The 18,065-nt window shown below is 37.9% G+C and overlaps 2 protein-coding genes across 10 annotated transcripts in view; both read right to left on the bottom strand.

Annotated features, from left to right (window-relative positions):
* The window catches only part of AASDH (aminoadipate-semialdehyde dehydrogenase), a 49,912-nt gene extending 48,150 nt beyond the window's left edge, over positions 1–1,762 (bottom strand). For 2 of the 9 annotated variants that reach the window (XM_054553983.2, XM_002814771.5), the window contains exon 1: positions 499–649. The gene's annotated coding sequence lies outside the window, so the exon portion shown is untranslated. Of the gene's footprint in view, positions 1–498 lie in introns of all 9 variants that reach the window. The other 7 variants (XM_054553986.2, XM_054553985.2, XM_009239988.4 and 4 more) reach the window with 6 other exon arrangements.
* Positions 1,763–6,499: 4,737 nt separating this feature from the next.
* The window catches only part of PPAT (phosphoribosyl pyrophosphate amidotransferase), a 42,163-nt gene continuing 30,597 nt past the window's right edge, over positions 6,500–18,065 (bottom strand). The window contains exons 4-11 of the mRNA XM_024246349.3: positions 16,393–16,505; positions 16,142–16,287; positions 15,239–15,311; positions 14,459–14,610; positions 13,913–14,040; positions 12,322–12,543; positions 9,763–9,883; positions 6,500–8,690 (exon numbers count right to left, since the gene is read on the bottom strand). Coding sequence (XP_024102117.1) covers positions 8,494–8,690; positions 9,763–9,883; positions 12,322–12,543; positions 13,913–14,040; positions 14,459–14,610; positions 15,239–15,311; positions 16,142–16,287; positions 16,393–16,505 — 1,152 coding nt within the window. The 3' untranslated portion in view covers positions 6,500–8,493. The remainder of the gene's footprint in view (positions 8,691–9,762; positions 9,884–12,321; positions 12,544–13,912; positions 14,041–14,458; positions 14,611–15,238; positions 15,312–16,141; positions 16,288–16,392; positions 16,506–18,065) is intronic.

Here is an 18,065-nt window from a genome sequence, read left to right as displayed (position 1 = left end):
AATAAATTTACTTGCTACAAGTGTAGAAGCTGCTATTTAGTCAACAAAGATCTTAAGAGTGTCAACAAATTCTATTGCTATGGGGCCTCTCCCTAGGTCACCGGCTGTTTTAAAAATGGATAAATAATCTAGAAACTTTATTTTCCCAATTCCCCTGCTTCTTAATTTATGGTATGCAACGAGTAACTGCAATTTATAGCTTCCTAAACATTTCTTCATTGCTCTTCGAAACCACTCTAGGGGGTAGCTGAGCGCGGAGCACACTTATTTCCATTTGAATGGAGGGGCGGAGGGTCGGAGGCTAGTGACGCAGGAATGTACACACAGGTCAGGGTTAGTCTGCACCACACCAGCACGCCAGACCCCAATGTATCAAATCCGAGGCCAGGCAGTGGTCCTGAAGCTGAGCAAATGTGTGTGGAAGCAGGCTCAGGCCTAGCGGCACTTCGCCTCCCTTACACAGACCCCCGCCGGACACCGCGCCCTGCCGCGACTCACTTAGCAAGTCTCGCGGATTAGGTTTGATCTCATTCGGACCTTTACCGGATAGCTCGTCACGGATACTTCTCACAGCGAAGCAGCAGCTCCCAGAAGCAGTAAAGCTATCCCAGAGCGAGGCCCCATACGTGAATCTTCCGCGTCGCTACGTGACGTCAGTGCGAGCGACCCCGGGCAGGCTGTGTCCCTCTGGCGCTGCCTCTCCTGAAGCCGAGGCGCTAACTTGAGTCAAGAGTTCTGCAGGCTTTTTCACTTTTGGTTATCTGCTCAGGCGCTCCTTGGGGTCGTGCATGGTCTCGGACAGGGTTTGCAAGGACTTTGGAGCTGACCAGTTTGGAGCCATAACCCTTTCGTACTTCCCAAGAAACTCTGGGCAAGACTCTTGAATTTTGAGCAGCAGTATTCTCGTTCATAAGGTGAGAATAAAAACATCACCTAGGGTTGATGTGACGAGAGATGAAATAATTGTGAAATAGGAGAGTTATTGCTTTCAACCAATGACATTTTCTGGAAACGTGCTGGAGATATGGCTGCAGCAGTGACGCCTGCAAACGACGTTCCTGTCATCATGATGCTGACATTTTAATTGGGAAGCAGCTTGAAACGATAACTAAGGAATTTGATAGGAGCATTTACTAGGACCTGTAAAGAAATTAAAGCAGGTCCGAGGTGGAGTCTTGTAAACTATATGCCTGAATAGAATTTTCTGTTTCCAAGGGAATTGTTACAGTTGGAGACATGTCAATTATTACAATAAGCGTCAAGGGCAATAACATTGGTGTTTTAAAGCTACTGTCTGGTGGCAGAGTAATCGTGATTTTTTTGTTTGGTGGGTTTTAGCCGGGGGAGGGACTGCGAAGACAGCTCTGCATCAAAACAGTACGTGGGAAAAAAGCATTGGACGCTCTTGCAGCCGTAGTTGTTGGTGACAAGAAAACTGTGGTACTAATCTAAGCAAAAAATATCTCCACATGCCAACTATACTTTTCCAAAATTTACCATGGACTACTCAAACTAACATAGCCTTATTTATGTATTTAGGTTGGAAGTGGGCAAAGTGTATCTTGTCTATGTTTCTATGTTGGGATGACACCATCCTCCACCCAGCCAGCCAGTTAACAACCTTCCCACTTTCTTACCCTCCTACATCCGATTAGTCCCTATGTCCTCTGGTTCTCAGTCTTGAGACCAGCACCCAGCTGGCTACATCAGAATTGCCAGTGGTGATGTTTTAGAAGATTCCAAATTCCTGGACTCCATCCCCAGAGGTTCATCCCCTAGTTTTCTAGTGAGGGGCCTAGAACCTGCGTTTTTTAAGTGTCATGTTCATCGCCATTACTGCTACTTTAGTTCAGGTCTTCTTGGTCAGCTTTTTCCTAAGACGTTTTCAGTTTTGTTTGCCTCTGATTGACTCTAAATTGCTGCCAAAATGATGTTTTATTATTCCAGTATCATCATCCAACTCTCTGATATTAATGATATCTTTTTTAAAGTTTTTCTTCCCTTGCAGTATCTATTTCCCTCAAGTTTCCTTTTTCTTTCTTCTGTTGATTTTGTGCTCTTTCATATTAGAGGCTTTCCTAGGATGTCTGGTGGTCCTTATCTGCTCATATGTAAGTGCGGGTATATTTAAAAGTTGATTGGAAGCTGTTGAGCCCATGGGACGTTTGTTGAAAATCAAGTGGGAGAGGAGGGGTATGGAGGCCGGGGTGTGTCTCAGAATGTAGTACAATTTTCACTTAATTCTCTTTTGTTTTAGGTGCCTGATGTCCTCCATTACAGAGACCCTGTTTTACTCCTGAACAATAGAAAAAGACTTCAGAATAAGGCGGGGGCTGGGGGTGGCATAAAGGATATAACACTCTCCTAAATGAACTTCCAGTCCTTTTAGGTACCCTCTTCACTTCTACTTCCTGAAGCCAGTTTTGGAGCTTTTTAGGGGCTTCTGTGATACAAATAGAATTGCTTGTTGGTTTTGCTCACTGGGGGTTTAGAATTCAGCTTTTTCAAGTCAACTGAGCCCTTTGCTATTGATTCCAGAATTTCATTTCCATTATTCCTTTTCTTTAACCCTTAAGGGTGTATGACTTTAAAAATCCTGTTACTGTCATTTTCAGGGAGTCTTAGGGAGCAAATGTAGAACACTATGTTTAAGACAGCATTTTTACCTGATAATCCAGGGTGATCATTCTAAAACATATACCAGATCAGTCATAGCATTCTTCTGCTATGAGAATAAGAAGCTTCAATGATCCCTCGTTGCCTGCATAACATTCAGACTCTTCAGCAAGGTAAACAAGAGAGTTTATTTTCTTTCTAACCTGGTCTCTCACAGCAGGCCACTGCTCCCCCACCCATCTTCCACATTCCCTACACCTGATACTGTAAACTCTAGTCATAATGAGAGGCTAGTAAGAGTTCTGAGCATACAAAGTCCTTATCATGTTTCCACACCTGTTTTGGCTGGGCTCAGGCTGAAATACCCTTCTTTCTCCATGCCTGCTTGATGAAAATACAGCTTAAACATCACTTCCTCAGTGATGCCTTTCTTCAAGCCCTAAAGAATAATTTATCCAGACTCCTCCAAACTCCATCCCATGAACCCACCATACTCTTGGGAGGGGTCATTTGTCATGGGACCTGCAAATTCTGGGTTTGCCAAGAACGTAAGGTCCTAACTGCTCTTTACCTAGATCATTTTTCAGGGTTGTTTGGGATGATCAGTTTCATAGCTGAAGTATTCTTCCCAAAGAGTAGGCTTGCTTCCACTTAACTACAAAAGTAGTGAATCCCCCAAACTCAGTATTCCTCTCCTATGATGTAACCCACTGACTACACGTGCAGACATCCATGGAGGCCCATCTTCACCATCCCAGTGGGACTTGGGGGACATGGAAAACGCATAAACATGAAGTTCTGGCTTCTGCTTTTGCCATAAATTACAAAGTTCTTTGTCACCCAGGAATCCAAGTTTACTGCCATAAAACAGTTAACAGGCTATCTTACTAACTTTAAAATAGGTTTCAATACCAGACCCTTCCCAGACAGCGACATATATTTCTTACAACATCAGTTGTTACTGTTGCTGCATTATTTCCAAATCTGACCTCCTATACTAAATAGCACCCTTATAGCAGGGATTCATGTCTTAGGCGCTTGTTTCCCAAACTATCTTTTTTTTTACTCTGCTCCATCCACTTACACTGTTCCAGTTGCAGGGAAATATCAAATGCCCACCCTGTACCCTGCTGATATTTTGTACCTTGACTGGCACACTCTACTTATTTTAGGGCTTATCTCTCAGTTGTCAATGTCATTGTTTTCTTAAAAAGTTCAAAAATAATTTGGAAAATCCTTGACCCTACCTGAAAACAAGGTTTGTCCTCCTGTTACGTGCTGTTGTAGCACATATCACAGTTGGGATAATGAGGCATTGTGTGATTTACTCTAACAGTGTTCAGCTGCTCAGGAGAAGGCAGAGAGCAAATTAGTGGTTAGGTTTTTCAGGCTTGGTGTTTTGACAGGTGTATTAGTCTGTTCTCACATTGTTTTAAGTAAATATCTGAGACTGGGTAAAAAAGAAAAGAGGTTTAATTGACTCAGTTCCACATGGCTGGGGAGCCCTCAGGAAACTTAAAATCATGATGGAAGGCACCTCTTCACAGGGCATGAGGAAAGAACAGGTAACTATGAAAGTACAGTGGAAGGCTGGGAGTGGTGGTGGCTCACGCCTGTAATCCCAGCACTTTGGGAGGCTGAGGCGGGTGGATCACGAGGTCAAGAGATCAAGACCGTCCTGGCCAATACAGTGAAACCGTCTCTTTGAAAAATATAAAAATTAATTGGGCATGGTGGCACACGCCTGTAGTCCCAGCTACTCGGGAGGCTGAGGCAGGAGAATCACTTGAACCCAGGAGGTGGAGGTTGCAGTGAGCCGAGATTGCGTCACTGCACTCCAGCCTGGTGACGAAGTGAGACTCCATCTCAAAAAAAAAATAAATAAATAAATAAATATAAACCTCACTCTTTGTTTTAACAATAACAAGCATGGTAAGGGTGGTGTCAGTCCATAAGTTAGATAGGCAGTTGCTAGGCAGATGTCGTTGCAGAAGTATGTGTGTATGTGTGTGTGTGTTGTGTTTAAGGTTGTGGTGGCCTTTGTGCAGGCTGTAAATTTTTGTAGTCTTTTGATAGTTCTTGTTATCAACCATATGTACATGAGAACCCTTACCCTTCATGGCGTTTCCTGGGTCCGTTTGTCAGGGTTTTAATACAAGTGACTCCATTTTGAATCTGACAACTTTCACATTTCCCCTTTTGATCAAGGTCTTTCTCAAAAGCATCACTGATCAATCATCCTGTATTTAGGTTTTGACATCTCTTGATGCCAGTCTGCCCCCATGTTGAAGGGAGTCACTGGTAACTAGGAATTAGCATCAAAACCCTTTAGCCACATTTGAACAACAAAAGAGGTTTGGAGGGAGTGGATCTCAGGCTAAGTCTACCTGGAGTCCACTGTTAAGTTCAAGTCTGTCTGTTTCATAGGCACTGGCTGTCATCTCAAAGTGCTGGGAGAGCATTATTCTGTTAGGAGTTGCATTTCTATGCAAATTTGACAAGAAACAGGTATAAAGTTCTTAAAAAAAAAAAAAAAAAGAAAATACAAAGTAACAATCTCAGCATAATAGTTTTGAGCCATGAACCTAGGCTTAAAGGCAACCAGTTGAATAAATCAAATGATCATGAGGAATTAGGTGAGACCTATTATACCATGTGGGCTATTTTCTTATTTTGTGTATATAAATTCCCCAAAGGAATGTATCCAGGTACAGCATGTACTATGAGCAAAAGCACAGACATCTCTTTGTTTAGCTGGTACACAGCAATCCTATTACTTAGCATTCCATGACTGGCTTGAATTAAAGCAGAGAGAGCTAACTCTGTTTTAAAAAAGACCATTAGTACAATTTGAACAAAAAGTTTACTGAGGATGTTGCCAGTATTACCCCTGGGTGGACTAAAGGATTTATGAAGTCAGATTCTGTCAAGTCACCCACAATATCTACTGATTGTGAAATTATCCTGCCAAATCAAAGAGGTAGGCATAAACAAGGAAGAATTAAGAGGGGCAAGAGTGTCATTAGGATGGGGAGTTATGTTCCATCATCTTGGGAAAAGCTGCCCACAGTATGGAGATGTTAACTTTTCATTTCAGTTTACAGTTTTAATGTCTCTGGTTGTAGCATTGGGCAGTTTTGTGAACCTTTGGGCATGAGATTTTTCCCTTAAAATTCAGTTAGTTTGAGCTTGGGCTTTAAGAACATAGCAAGTCTCGTTTTTAGTAATTCTATGGAAGAAAGTTGGATTGGAGGAACCTAGAAGAATTAAATATCCAGTCCAGCGACCAAGGTTTACCTAGTTGCACAGAAATTTTCTTAACACTGGCAGGTGCCCTACTAGTAATCTTTCTTGTCTGTGATCAGTTTATCCTTAACATGGGAGACTTTTTCTTTGGATACCTTCAATATTAAGTATGTAGTATTTTCAGAGTGGTGCCTTTCACTTAGTTAATATGCATTTATGTTCCTTCTGTCATTTAATGGCTTGATTGCTCATTTGTTTTAAGCACTGAATAATATTCTGTGGTCCGAATGTACTACAGTTTATCTATTCATTTACCTACCCACCCTGACACTTTGAATCTAATCCTGCTCTTCCATGACACTCCCTCTTTCCCCATAGTGCTTCCAAGGAACTTGCCACGATGTAGTGCTTACTTAGTATTGCATTTCTAATTACTTTATTTGTCCCTCATAGTCAACCAGCAGTTTTGCCTGGTTCATAAGAGATGGCCTATTTATTGAAATGCCTGGATCAGAGAAATAAGATATGACTAGCTGGTGCCAAGAATGGAGCCTGGAAGTTGTCTCCATGCTGTTTACCATAAAGCACTAACTAAAGTCACTATTTAAAAAAAAAAAAAAAAAAAAGGGCACACATATTTAAACATACTTATTACACATATTTATCAACAAGGCATCACAAGTAAGTCAAAAAAGTAGGCTTAGTTTAGTTCACAATATAAATCCCGTGAAAACACATTTTTAATCTCTGCAGTTTATAATACTCTATGTATATGAATTTAAAGCAGTTAAACAACATTTGAGATTAAATTGGTAAAAAAAAAAATTGTAATTGAATTCAGACTTCAGAAAATTGTGAAGTAAAAGGCCATGATGGAGAAATATTAAGAAATCTGTAGAATTACCAAACTGTCACAGTTATTATTTTCCTTTACAAAAGCATCTCAGTAAAACAAAAACTACAGAAAACGCAAAGTAAAATCAGAGATTTTGGTTTAGTACTTTCCCTGAGTCTCTTGTTTTAAAAATCAAAGTAAGGCCAGTTCAAAATTGACCCACAGGTCTTGCCTCCTCCATGCTGCCATGGGGAGTACATTTAAGACAAGAGGCTACACATGTTGAGGTGGTCCCAGGGCTTTATTCAAATGCCAATTTGCCTGTGTCACTGCCACAGCGTTATCTGACCCACTGCTGCATGTGGGCTTAAAGAGCTGTCAAAATTTTATCTTGGCCTGCTATAATATAATATGTGAGACTATATACCAAAGGAAGACAAACAGTTTCAGTTATTAATAAATATTAAATTTCTAAATGGATCTGGACACTATATACATCAAATTATGGTAACATAACAGAAACAAACACTTCTATGTTTAAAAATTCTTACATAAACAAAGGTTTGGGGTCAAGTCATCTTAAACTTCTAAATCTCAGATGTTACATGAAAAAACTTCAAAAAAATCAAATTCATTAGATCTTAATAAAGTAGAAAAAAGTGATTATAAGATGATACTTGGACTTGGATTGTAAGTTGATACTAATTCCCCAAAGTGGTTGTCTCTTTGATCCTTAAACAAAACTGGCCCCTATTGTGTCTGTATTTGATCACTTAATTGCAATAATATTTATGTGTATGTGTACATGTATATGTATATCTACATGTATATATGTTTGCAAGTGATCAAGCACTTCATTTAAAAAAAGCATATGATAATTAATTAAATTAAGGATAAAGGGATTGTTTGAATCTAAAAATTTGGTTTTTATTTCAAATGTACCAGGTTACTTGCTGAGCTTATAGTATCAGGGCACTAAATACTATGGATCACATTTTCTAGTCAAATGTAGGAAAAACTTTTTCACAGATTTTTACAACCCTTTTTAGGACATCTCAAAGAGAGATGGCAAAGATCTGCCAATTATGTCTCCTTCCATCATAATGAAATCTTAATTGTAAACTAATTTCAAAAAGTTAATAATCATTAGCTTTCCAAAAGCTAACAATCATGAGTTGTCTTAAAATCAGAAGTGAAATGATGGCTCAAATCACAAAAGTATGACACTTATTCACATTCTTATTAATTATTTAATAATATAAGTATCCCATTGCACATGTGGGGAAACTGAGGCACCACAGATTATATTTTATGTTTTTTTTTTAAAGATTTGTCTACAGTTAGACAGGGAAGCCAAGGTCATAACTACAGCCAGAACTGTAGAGGCTAGACACCTATGAGGTATAATGTATTCTATTCAAACTTTGTGTGAAATGTTATATTTAACTCACCGTCTTGTTGGCATCACCTCTCCTTAACCCTAACTTCTTGCAAACCCTTTAAAGCATGGACTTGGCAAATGTCAGTGACCACCTGCCTTCTCTGACCAGGTTAAAAAGGCTAGCCAATACTTGTGTAAAAAAAAGAACACCACATATTGTTGTATTATATGCAATTAGAAATGTTCAGTTATCGCACTTTGGTATCCTTTTCAGAAAAAAAAAAAAATCTCAAAACTTATAAAGGTAAACATAAGCATGGCATTTTACATTGTAACAGTAAATAGATGAGACGTGACCACTATAACTTTTTGACCAACTTTCTATCTTGAAACTACACACATCCAACCCTACCAGCTACCATTCTAATTCTACAGGATATTTTCCAGTGAGACAAGCTGTACAATGACCACTCTTTGCAAAACATTCCAGACCATTTCCATTTTCTTGGATCATAATATCGTGCTTTTTCTCTTTCTGTTTTTTAAACTTTATCCCTTCTTGTACAGATGAAACCAGTCCTTCTACTGACAGATACACAACACTGTTTGCTCCTAAAGAAAGAGGGAAAAGTAAAAATGTAATGAGAATTCCTTTAGAAAGGAAGAAACGCATCAACAGAGAATAGTTACAAACAGAATAATTTAAGCTAGGATAAAAATTTCTCCTTTAGCCTTTCTTTAAAAAAAAAGGAAAAAAAATCAATAAAACCCAGTTCCTTTATTTTTAAAAATCTTAATTGGAATCTAGGAGATAACATAATTTAAAACAGCAGAGGAGGCTTCAAGTCTAGAATGGAATTAGAGGGCTTTGGGAGTAATTTTCTTAATTGAGAAAATGGAATTTAAAGTCAGGAAGATCTAGGCTCAAAGTTAAGCTCAAGTTCACTCAGTTTTCCTGTCTATTTTTTCATCTATATAAGATGGTGGAAACATTGCCTAAATGTAGAGTTTTTATGATGTTATGATAATATAGATAATATAGGCAGCACAGTTTCTGGCAGAGTGTGAGTGCTCATAACATGTATGACACCCATCAGGGTGATATTTAAAAATATTTAACCAGTGAGGCACATGCATGACAGGTTAAAAGAAACACCAGCCACAAACAGATGGTGTGGAGGTACCAAGGCACAATGACTAAATATCATGTGTTATTTCCACAGTTTATACATCACCTGGTTTTGAAAGGAAGATGTCTTACCCAGGATAACTTAGATCTCGAAGTCTCCTTATCTCATTATTGAATATGAACCTACACAAACTTTTTACTGTGTGATTTGTATCCACATCCAAATTACTCTGTTAGAATCTGATTAAATTATTTTTGTTTTTCTTGGGATCTGACTTTTGGGAGGCTTTAAGTGATGTGCTTGCACTTCCCTCCACCTGGAAACCACCTCTTCCTTCTCTGATCTCACCTTGGCTTAGCTCTCCAACACAAGACTCTGTGGTGTCTGCCCATGCCCACTACTCTCACTGTTGAGAATAGTATTCAATATCTGCTTAACATATATAACTACTTTTAACAAACACTGAATACTCCTTTTTACTAAAGGTGTAAAGACTGTCAAGCTTTGGATTTTCTCTGTCAATAATCAAAGTTTATAGAAATTTTAATACTTACCTAGATATTCTGCAAGGTGATCAAATTCTGGTTTATTGGCAATGAGCTCTTCTTTTGTAGGAATGTTTATTCCCATGAAGCATGGATATTTAATTGGTGGTGAAGCTACTCGAATGTGTACCTTGGAAAGAAATCATTGCACACAAGGTTTTTAAGAGTATGCAAAATTCTTTCATTGTGCAAATACAATATAAAATTGTTTTGCAGAATATTCAGTAACAACATACGGGTAATAAATTATTCTTTCTACAAAGCTGCTGCTTGTTTTTTTTCTCTTTCACCTAATCATGAGGAAGTTTCTTTGTCTAGATATCCTACTTCTCATTTGATGTCTTTACATTCCTAGAGCCACTTTTCTCTAGTAATACCGGGTACTTCTGCTTATCCCTTATCTTACCATTTTAAAAAGAAAAATACAATTTACCAGGTTATAACAAAAACCTTACTACTACAACAGAGTTGTTTTTGTCTGTTAGTGTTTTTTTTGCCTTTCATCAGGTACATTTACATGGCTATACTCAGTGTCCACATTTCCTTTTTAAACTTTCTTTACTAGAATAGATTTTCCCATTTTTGCTACGTAGTCTTCTTAGTATTTAATGGCTGCATCATATTTCATCACACTGATATATCAATTTACTAAATTATATTCACCAACAGGGAGATATGCCATTTCCAGGTTCTTTGACTTTATTCTTTTTCACTATTGCAATAAATGATGAAATTATGTTAAACTCTTGTATGTATTACATAATTTCCACAGAATTCCAGAGTGAGATGATCATAATCCTAAACACAGGTATAAAAAAGGCTGGAAAATCATAATCCCAATTTTCTTGGAAACTTTCTAAATAAAGTGGCATGCTGCTTTTCATCCCACTTCCTTCTACAGTGAGATTTTATTTTTGATTTTTCAGAGATGGGGTATATGTTGCCCAGGCTGAGACTCTATTTTTAAATTTACACAACTATTAGTTGTAAATGGCATCTCATTTCTGTAGTATGAGCTACTGAAATAGAATAAGCTTTGAAATCTTAAAATAATATATCTATATAAAAACATGTTGTACACAATAAATATATACATTTGTCAATTTAAAAAATAAAAATTAAAAAAAAAATTTTTTTCAAGACATAAAGTGAGGCCGGGTATGGTGGCTCACACCTGTAATCAAGCACTTTGGGAGGCTGAGGCAGGCAGATGGCCTGAGCTCAGGAGTTTGAGATCAGCATGGGCAACATGGTGAAACCCCGCCTCTACTAAAAATACGAAAAATCAGCTGGGCATGGTGGTGTGTGCCTATGGTCCCAGCTATTTGGGAGGCTGAAGTGGGAGGATCTCTTGAGCCCAGGAGGTGGAGGTTGCAGTAAGCTGAGATCAAACCACTGCATTCCAACCAGGTGACACAGTGAGTCCCAGTATCAAGGAAAAAAAAAAGACATAAAGTGATATTAAAATATAACTTAGCCGGGCACGGTGGCTCACGTCTGTAATCCTAACACTTTGAGAGGCCGAGGCAGGTGGATCACCTGAGTCCAGGAGCTCAAGACCAACCTGGGCAACATGGTGAAACCCCATCTCTGCTAAAAATACAAAAATTAGCCTGGCTGCAATGGCGCATGCCTATAGTCGCAGCTACTCAAAAGGCTGAGGTGGGAGGATTGCTTGAGCCCCAGAAGCAGAGGTTGCAGTGAGTTGAGATGGTGCCATAGCACTCCAGCCTGGGCAACAGAGCCAGACACTGTCTTTAACAAATACATTTTAAAAAATAATAAGTCAAAGGTATTACACTGGGATTGACTGCATGTCTTCAAGTAGAGAAAGCAATCAATACTCCACTGATTTTAAAAAGCATTCTATTTTGTGTTTTTAGACTTTTTTTTTTTTGAGATCGCTTCAGCTCACTGCAATCTCTACCTCCTGGGCTCAAGCCATCCTCCCACCTCAGCCTCCTAAGTAGCTGGAATTACAGGTGTGTGCCACCACGCCCCACCCATTTTTTGTAATTTTAGGAGAGGCGAGTTTCACTATGTCGCCCAGGCTGGTCTTGAACTCCTGGACGCAAGCAATCTGCCCATCTCAGCCTCCCAAAGTGCTGGAATTATAGGCATGAGTCACTGTGCCCAGCCTATTTTGTGTAGTTAGTCTTTTAATTAATTTTGTAAACATTTTAGGTTTTTTAAAATTTAATTTTATTATTATCTTTTATTTTTGTAGAGACAGGGTCTCACTATATTGCCTAGGCTGTTCTCGAACTCCTGGGCTCAAGCAACCTCCTGCCTCAGGCTCCCAAAGTACTGGGATTACAGGCATGAGCTAACTCACCCAGCCTTAAGCTTTTATATTGAGCTTTTTAATCTATTAAGGATTACATTTAATGTAAGTGTGGCTGTGACATGTTCTCCAAGTTGCTACACAGTTATTCCTAAACCAAACTGATATAAAAAAGTTAATTTATTATACTGAACATCCATTTTGATTCACTTCCCTGAATTGCAATTTTATGCCAGTATCTTATTGTTAACTGATGCTTTAGGATATGTTTTAATATTACTTACCTCTTTTGCACCAGATTCTTTGAGCAGTTTTATTATAGGTAAGATGGTATTGCCTCTGACAATTGAATCATCTACAAGAACAATTCTTTTGCCTTTAAAGTTGTCTGACAATACTCCAAATTTTTTTGCAACACCAAGTTGTCTTAACCTCACGTTTGGCTGAATGAAGGTTCTCCCTACATACCGGTTTTTACACAGCACCTCCACATATGGAAGTCCACACTGATAGAGAAGAAATGAAAGGACAATGAGGAGTAATATACAGAATAGGCGAATATTTCTCTAGATTGTGTCGCCGCCACAATATTCAAGTAAAATTTCAAAATAATTTTCCTTTGTTATTTGGAAAAAAGGCAAAAAGAAAAACCACTAAACAAAATATACTTGGTAGAAAAACCAATTCATTTTGTGAGGACTCATAATGTTTTTGTCTTAAACATTATTCCTCTGTTTTGAAAGATAACACTAAGCATATGAAGACACGACAAAGATTAAATCACTGTCAGAAAAATTCATCAAAATGATAATTTTTAAATAAATGAATTAAAATAAATAAAACCAGTAGACCAATGAGATACTTTTTTAGGGATAAGAAGTAATTAACCCATTTATCAAGGTAATCTTTTCTAAAATGTATGCATATTAATTCTTTTAGAAGTTAATAAAGTATCCAAGGTAGTGAATATTGGATGTTATACCCCAGGATTACTACAGTTACACAATCTACCTGGTTATGAAAATAAAGCATAACACTGACAACATTACGCTAAATGAACATAAACAGCTTTATTATTACCCATACTTAGTAGCAAGCAAATATTCCAGTGACTTGTGAAGATGATTCAAGACGTTTATTTTAAGTAAATTTTTCCACTGAATATATAGTTGATGAACACCATGGGTTTGAAGTACATGAGTCTACTTATAGGTGGATTTTCTTCCATCTCTGCCACCCCTGAGACAGCAAGTCCAGCCCCTTTTCCTCTTCCCTCCTCAGCCTACTCAACGTGAAGACAACAATGAGGATGAAGACCTTTATGAAGATCCACTTTCACGTAAGGAATAGTAAATATATTTTCTCCTCCTTATGATTTTCTTCAAGGCATTTACTTTTCTCTAGCTTACGTTATTGCAAGAACACAGCATATAATACATATACAAAATATGTTAATCAACTGTTTATGTTATTGGTCAGGCTTCCAGTCAACAGTAGGTTATCAATATTTAAGTTTGGGGGCATTAAAATGCATACACAGATTTGACTGTGCAGAGGGTTGGCACCTTTAACCCCCAAATTGTTCAAGGGTCAACTGTATATTCATGTTGTTATCTTTTTAAAAAGAAGGGGGCCAATTTCTGAACCCTTTAGTGAACGTTTTTTTCTTTTCAGTGAACCTTTTAGTGGTTTTCACTAAAATAGTGTCATTGGATAAAAAGCTTGGAAAATAAAAAACGCTTGTAAACAAACCAACATTAACCACCAAACCTTCCTTTCTCCTTAGAAATGTTGATGAGTTTCTCTTTATAGGCAAGGGTTTCTTATTCCACAGCTGGGAGAGCAATTCACTGCATGTTAATTAAGAGAAAATACCTTTCCTGCATAAGCAAGAGCAGCAGGCGTAGCAGATTCTGGAACAGTGCTAACCAAATCTGCATCCACAGGTGCTTCAATCGCTAGCTGCTGGCCACAACGGTATCTTACTGTATAAACCATTTGGTCTGGTGTGTTTGGAAAAGGAGAGAGAGTATTTTTACTTAGCATGATATAACAGTGTTATTCTAAAAAACTAGTGCTAGAATTCTACAGATTGAGTATAAAAAGAAATGCAATATATACAAAAATATGAATGTGGAAATACACAAACTGGGGAATTCAACTGTGTGGCTTTTAAAAAAAATTTGACCTTCATATAGATCTAAAAAATCATAATCCTTACTCCTAACAAAAAACAAAATCCAAGAGTCAAAAGGAAGTGAAAAATAGTGATCTTATGACTTGTGGGCTCAGTCCTATATCCACAACATATAACTATATGCCTTCAAAGAGCCAGGTAAGCCTTTGAGGCAAGAATTGCCATGTTTCAAGGAGATAGCTAAAACATTTATATGAATGTTCAAAGAAAAGAAATCTACTTACCTTCAAACATACTGTCTGGTCTTGCAAAATAAACATATTCAAAGATACAAAAAGCCATTGGGTTTCCTTCAGACCTTGATATAATATCAAGAGTTCGGACATTGTGTCTGGATATTTCCACAATTTCTCCAGGCAAGACTTCACGGTAATATCTTGGGAAACAATGTTAAAGAAAGAAAACTTTTAATAAACTAGTCCTTAAGGCTGATGAAAACATTAATTATAAAGCACACAGAGTACCTTCCCTTAGAGAAACAATTGATTCATTCAATATAAAATCTAGAAGTGACTTTTTAAAGTGGTATGTCTCCTGCAATGATTTCTTTATAATCTCTCTGTAAACACTAAGTTCTAGTATAGAATTAAAAAATTAAGGGCCCTAAGTTGTATTGGATTTTAAAAGAATAAAGTATAAAGAAAACATTTTCTCCTGGCTTACATTTTTCTATCATAACTATCTCTCATTGAGGAAGTTCTTCCTTTCTAAAATAAGTCTCTATTTTCATATTGTACTGTAAAAAGAGAAAAATATTCAAAATAAAGAAATTAAAATAAGTTTCATAGTATCTTGAAAGAATGCCAGCTTCAGAATTAGAAGCTAGTAGTAGAACATTAAACTCAGTGCAACTGCTGAGCATAACATGCATAAGAAAAACCATTTATAAATATCTTCTTGCACACATCAAAAAAGAAAACTTTCAGACTTTCACATAAATAAGAAACTGTCTAAAAAAAATTCTTTTCAACATGGGAAAATATGTCAAACAAGGTAAAACTTACCTTGCACCAATAGATAAGAAGCTACAAGATTCTGAAGACACCACCCATCCTTCTGTTTCTGATGTTTTTTTCTCTGTAAATCATAAATCAATTAATGGATTCAAGAAATTTTAAGAGGCTATTTCAACAGAACAGCTAACACTAAATAAATAAGTAAATAAAACTCATAGAATAGCCATTTCTATGACTTTAAGAGCACATGGATCCTCATTTGACTTGAGCCAAAGATAAAATAAATGATCTTCTAAGATTGCTTCTAACATTATGATTTCATGGCTAGAAAAAGACATCTTGATAAAAGTCAAAAGAAACCACTAAAATCATACTGCAGAAATGAAAAAGCTAGGCAAAGGACATGAATAGGCAATTAAGACAGGAAAAAATAGGAATCTCCATTAAAAACATTAAAAGGGACTCATCCAGCCAGGCATGGTTGCTCACGCCTGTAATCCCAGCACTTTGGGAGGCTAAGGTGGGCAGATCACCTGAGGTCAGGAGTTTGAGACCAGCCTGACCAACATGGAGAAACCCTGTCTCTACTAAAAATACAAAATTAGCTGGGTATGGTGATGCGTGCCTGTAATCCCAGCTACTCGGGAGGCTGAGGTAGGAGAATCACTTGAACCTGGGAGGCAGAGGTTGCAGTGAGCTGAGATCGCACCATTGCACTCCAGCAGCCTGGGCAACAAGAGCGAAACTTGGTCTCAAAAAAAAAAAAGGACTCATCCTCAGGAGTACTCAAAGAAATGTACTTTAAAAAGGAAGAATACATTTATTTTTCTTTTTTGTACCTAGCTCCCTCCCACCCATCAACTTTCTATACCTAAAGATTTCAGGGCTTGATAGCAGTAGGACAATAATGGAAAAACATTATGAAATGATATTCCTTCTGAAGTTTATTACCTTTGTCATTTATATCAGACACTGGAATAAGACGACCAATGCATAAGGGACGATTTCCATAAGGATCTCGTACTGCATAAATAACATCTCTGTGCATTATAAGCAGGGAGTATGCTGTGGGTGCTTCCTTCATCAAGTTTTTAATCCTGGAATTAATTAAATAATTGAATGAATAACTTCAGTTATGAACTAATATGCAAGGCAAAACTCTCCTTACTAGAGATTTAAGTTTAGTCCAGTTCTCTGCTTACCTGGCTACCCAGTCTGGGGTGTCATCTTGTTCCTGAGGAGGGGTATACGCCAGTAACTGGGTAATCATTTCACTATCAGAACTTGTAGACAGACCAATACCATGACGCAGAAGCTATATAGAAAAAAAGAGAAGTTTAATCATCAGAGGGGAAGCTCCACCCAACCCCAAACCCAGTAGCCAACCATAATGAAAAGAAATAAGGCATTCTGTAGATGTCCAGTTACAAAAATCCTGCATCCCACTAATGCAGCAGTCCCCAACCTTTTTGGCACCAGGGACCAGTTTGATGGAAGACAATTTTTCCATGGACCAGGGACAGGGGATGGTTTGGGGATGACTCAAGCGAATTACATTTACTGTGCACTTTATTTCTATTATTACTATACTGTAATATATAATGAAATAATTATACAACTCACCATAATCTAGAATCAGTGGGAGCCCTGAACTTGTTTTCCTGCAACTAGACAGTCCCATCTGGGGGTGATGGGAGACAGTAACAGATCATCAGGCATTATACATTAGCTTCTCATAAGGAGAGCACAACCTGGATCCCTTGCATGCACAGCTCACAACAGGGTTCATGCTCCTAGGAGAATCTAATGCTGCTGCTGATCTGGACAGGAGACAGAGCTCAGGTGGTAATAGTGAGCGATGGGGAGCACCTATAAATACAGATGAAGTTTCACTTACCACTCACCTCCTGCTGTGTGGCCTGGTTCCTAACAAGCCACAGACTGGTACCAGTCCCTAGCACAGGGGTTGGGGACTCCTGCACTAATAGTATGTATATACTAATAACGGATGACCATGGCTGGAGGCAATAGGAAATCTAGAAGATTTTCAAGCAGGAAAAATGTGCTTTATGAGATGTACAGAAAAGCTTTTGAATACTAAATTTGAAGGCATGCAGACGTGAAAGTGGGTAGGGGGTCCTGAAAATTTGGTTTGTGGGTCTGACCTTTTCTACCCTCAACACTCTTGATGAACTGGGTATATTCCTATAAAAGTAGTACACTACAGTGATAACTTTCAAGCTGGGTTTGTTAGTGATCATAATGGTGGCTACCCATCCTCATTGATTATTACTGATAGAAGAAAGTAATCAACTGTATTGAACAATGAAATGTAGCAGATGTAATAAATATCACTTGAGTGTACTCTATGATAATTACAAAGTTCTGAGCAGGATTGACCAAGACAAGGGCAGCCCCATGGACATGCACAGATTGAGTCTGAATGGGCACTACAGAACATTTTCAGTAGGGAGCTAAAGGTAGAGATAAAGTTTAGCATCTGGGTAAGGCGTTATGTCAGGAAACAGTGAGTTAGTGGTTATCTCTAAGTGGTGAATTTTTAAGAAATTTTTACTCCATATTTATACTTTCATGATTGTCTGAATTTTTAAATGAACTATACATTTTTTCATTTGGGGACAGAAAAGCACAGTAAGGTCATTATAATGCCTATGAACAGGGCTGGACAAAGCTCTAGGAAATGTCTAAAGACAGAACTGAAAAATGGAATGACAGTGAGTGGTACAAAAGCCTGGGTTCTAGATATTTTTGACCCAGCAGTTCATTATTATTAAGTTTCTGTAACTGTTCATCATATGTGAATTGCCCAGCTCTAGAATGCTTATAGGATGGGGCATGTGTGTAACCATCTATT

This window comes from Pongo abelii, chromosome 3 (assembly GCF_028885655.2).
Source record: "Pongo abelii isolate AG06213 chromosome 3, NHGRI_mPonAbe1-v2.0_pri, whole genome shotgun sequence".
NCBI classification, from domain to species: Eukaryota; Metazoa; Chordata; class Mammalia; order Primates; family Hominidae; genus Pongo; species Pongo abelii.
The sequence above is the reverse complement of the archived record's forward strand: the minus strand, read 5'-3'. Positions and strand labels throughout refer to the sequence as shown.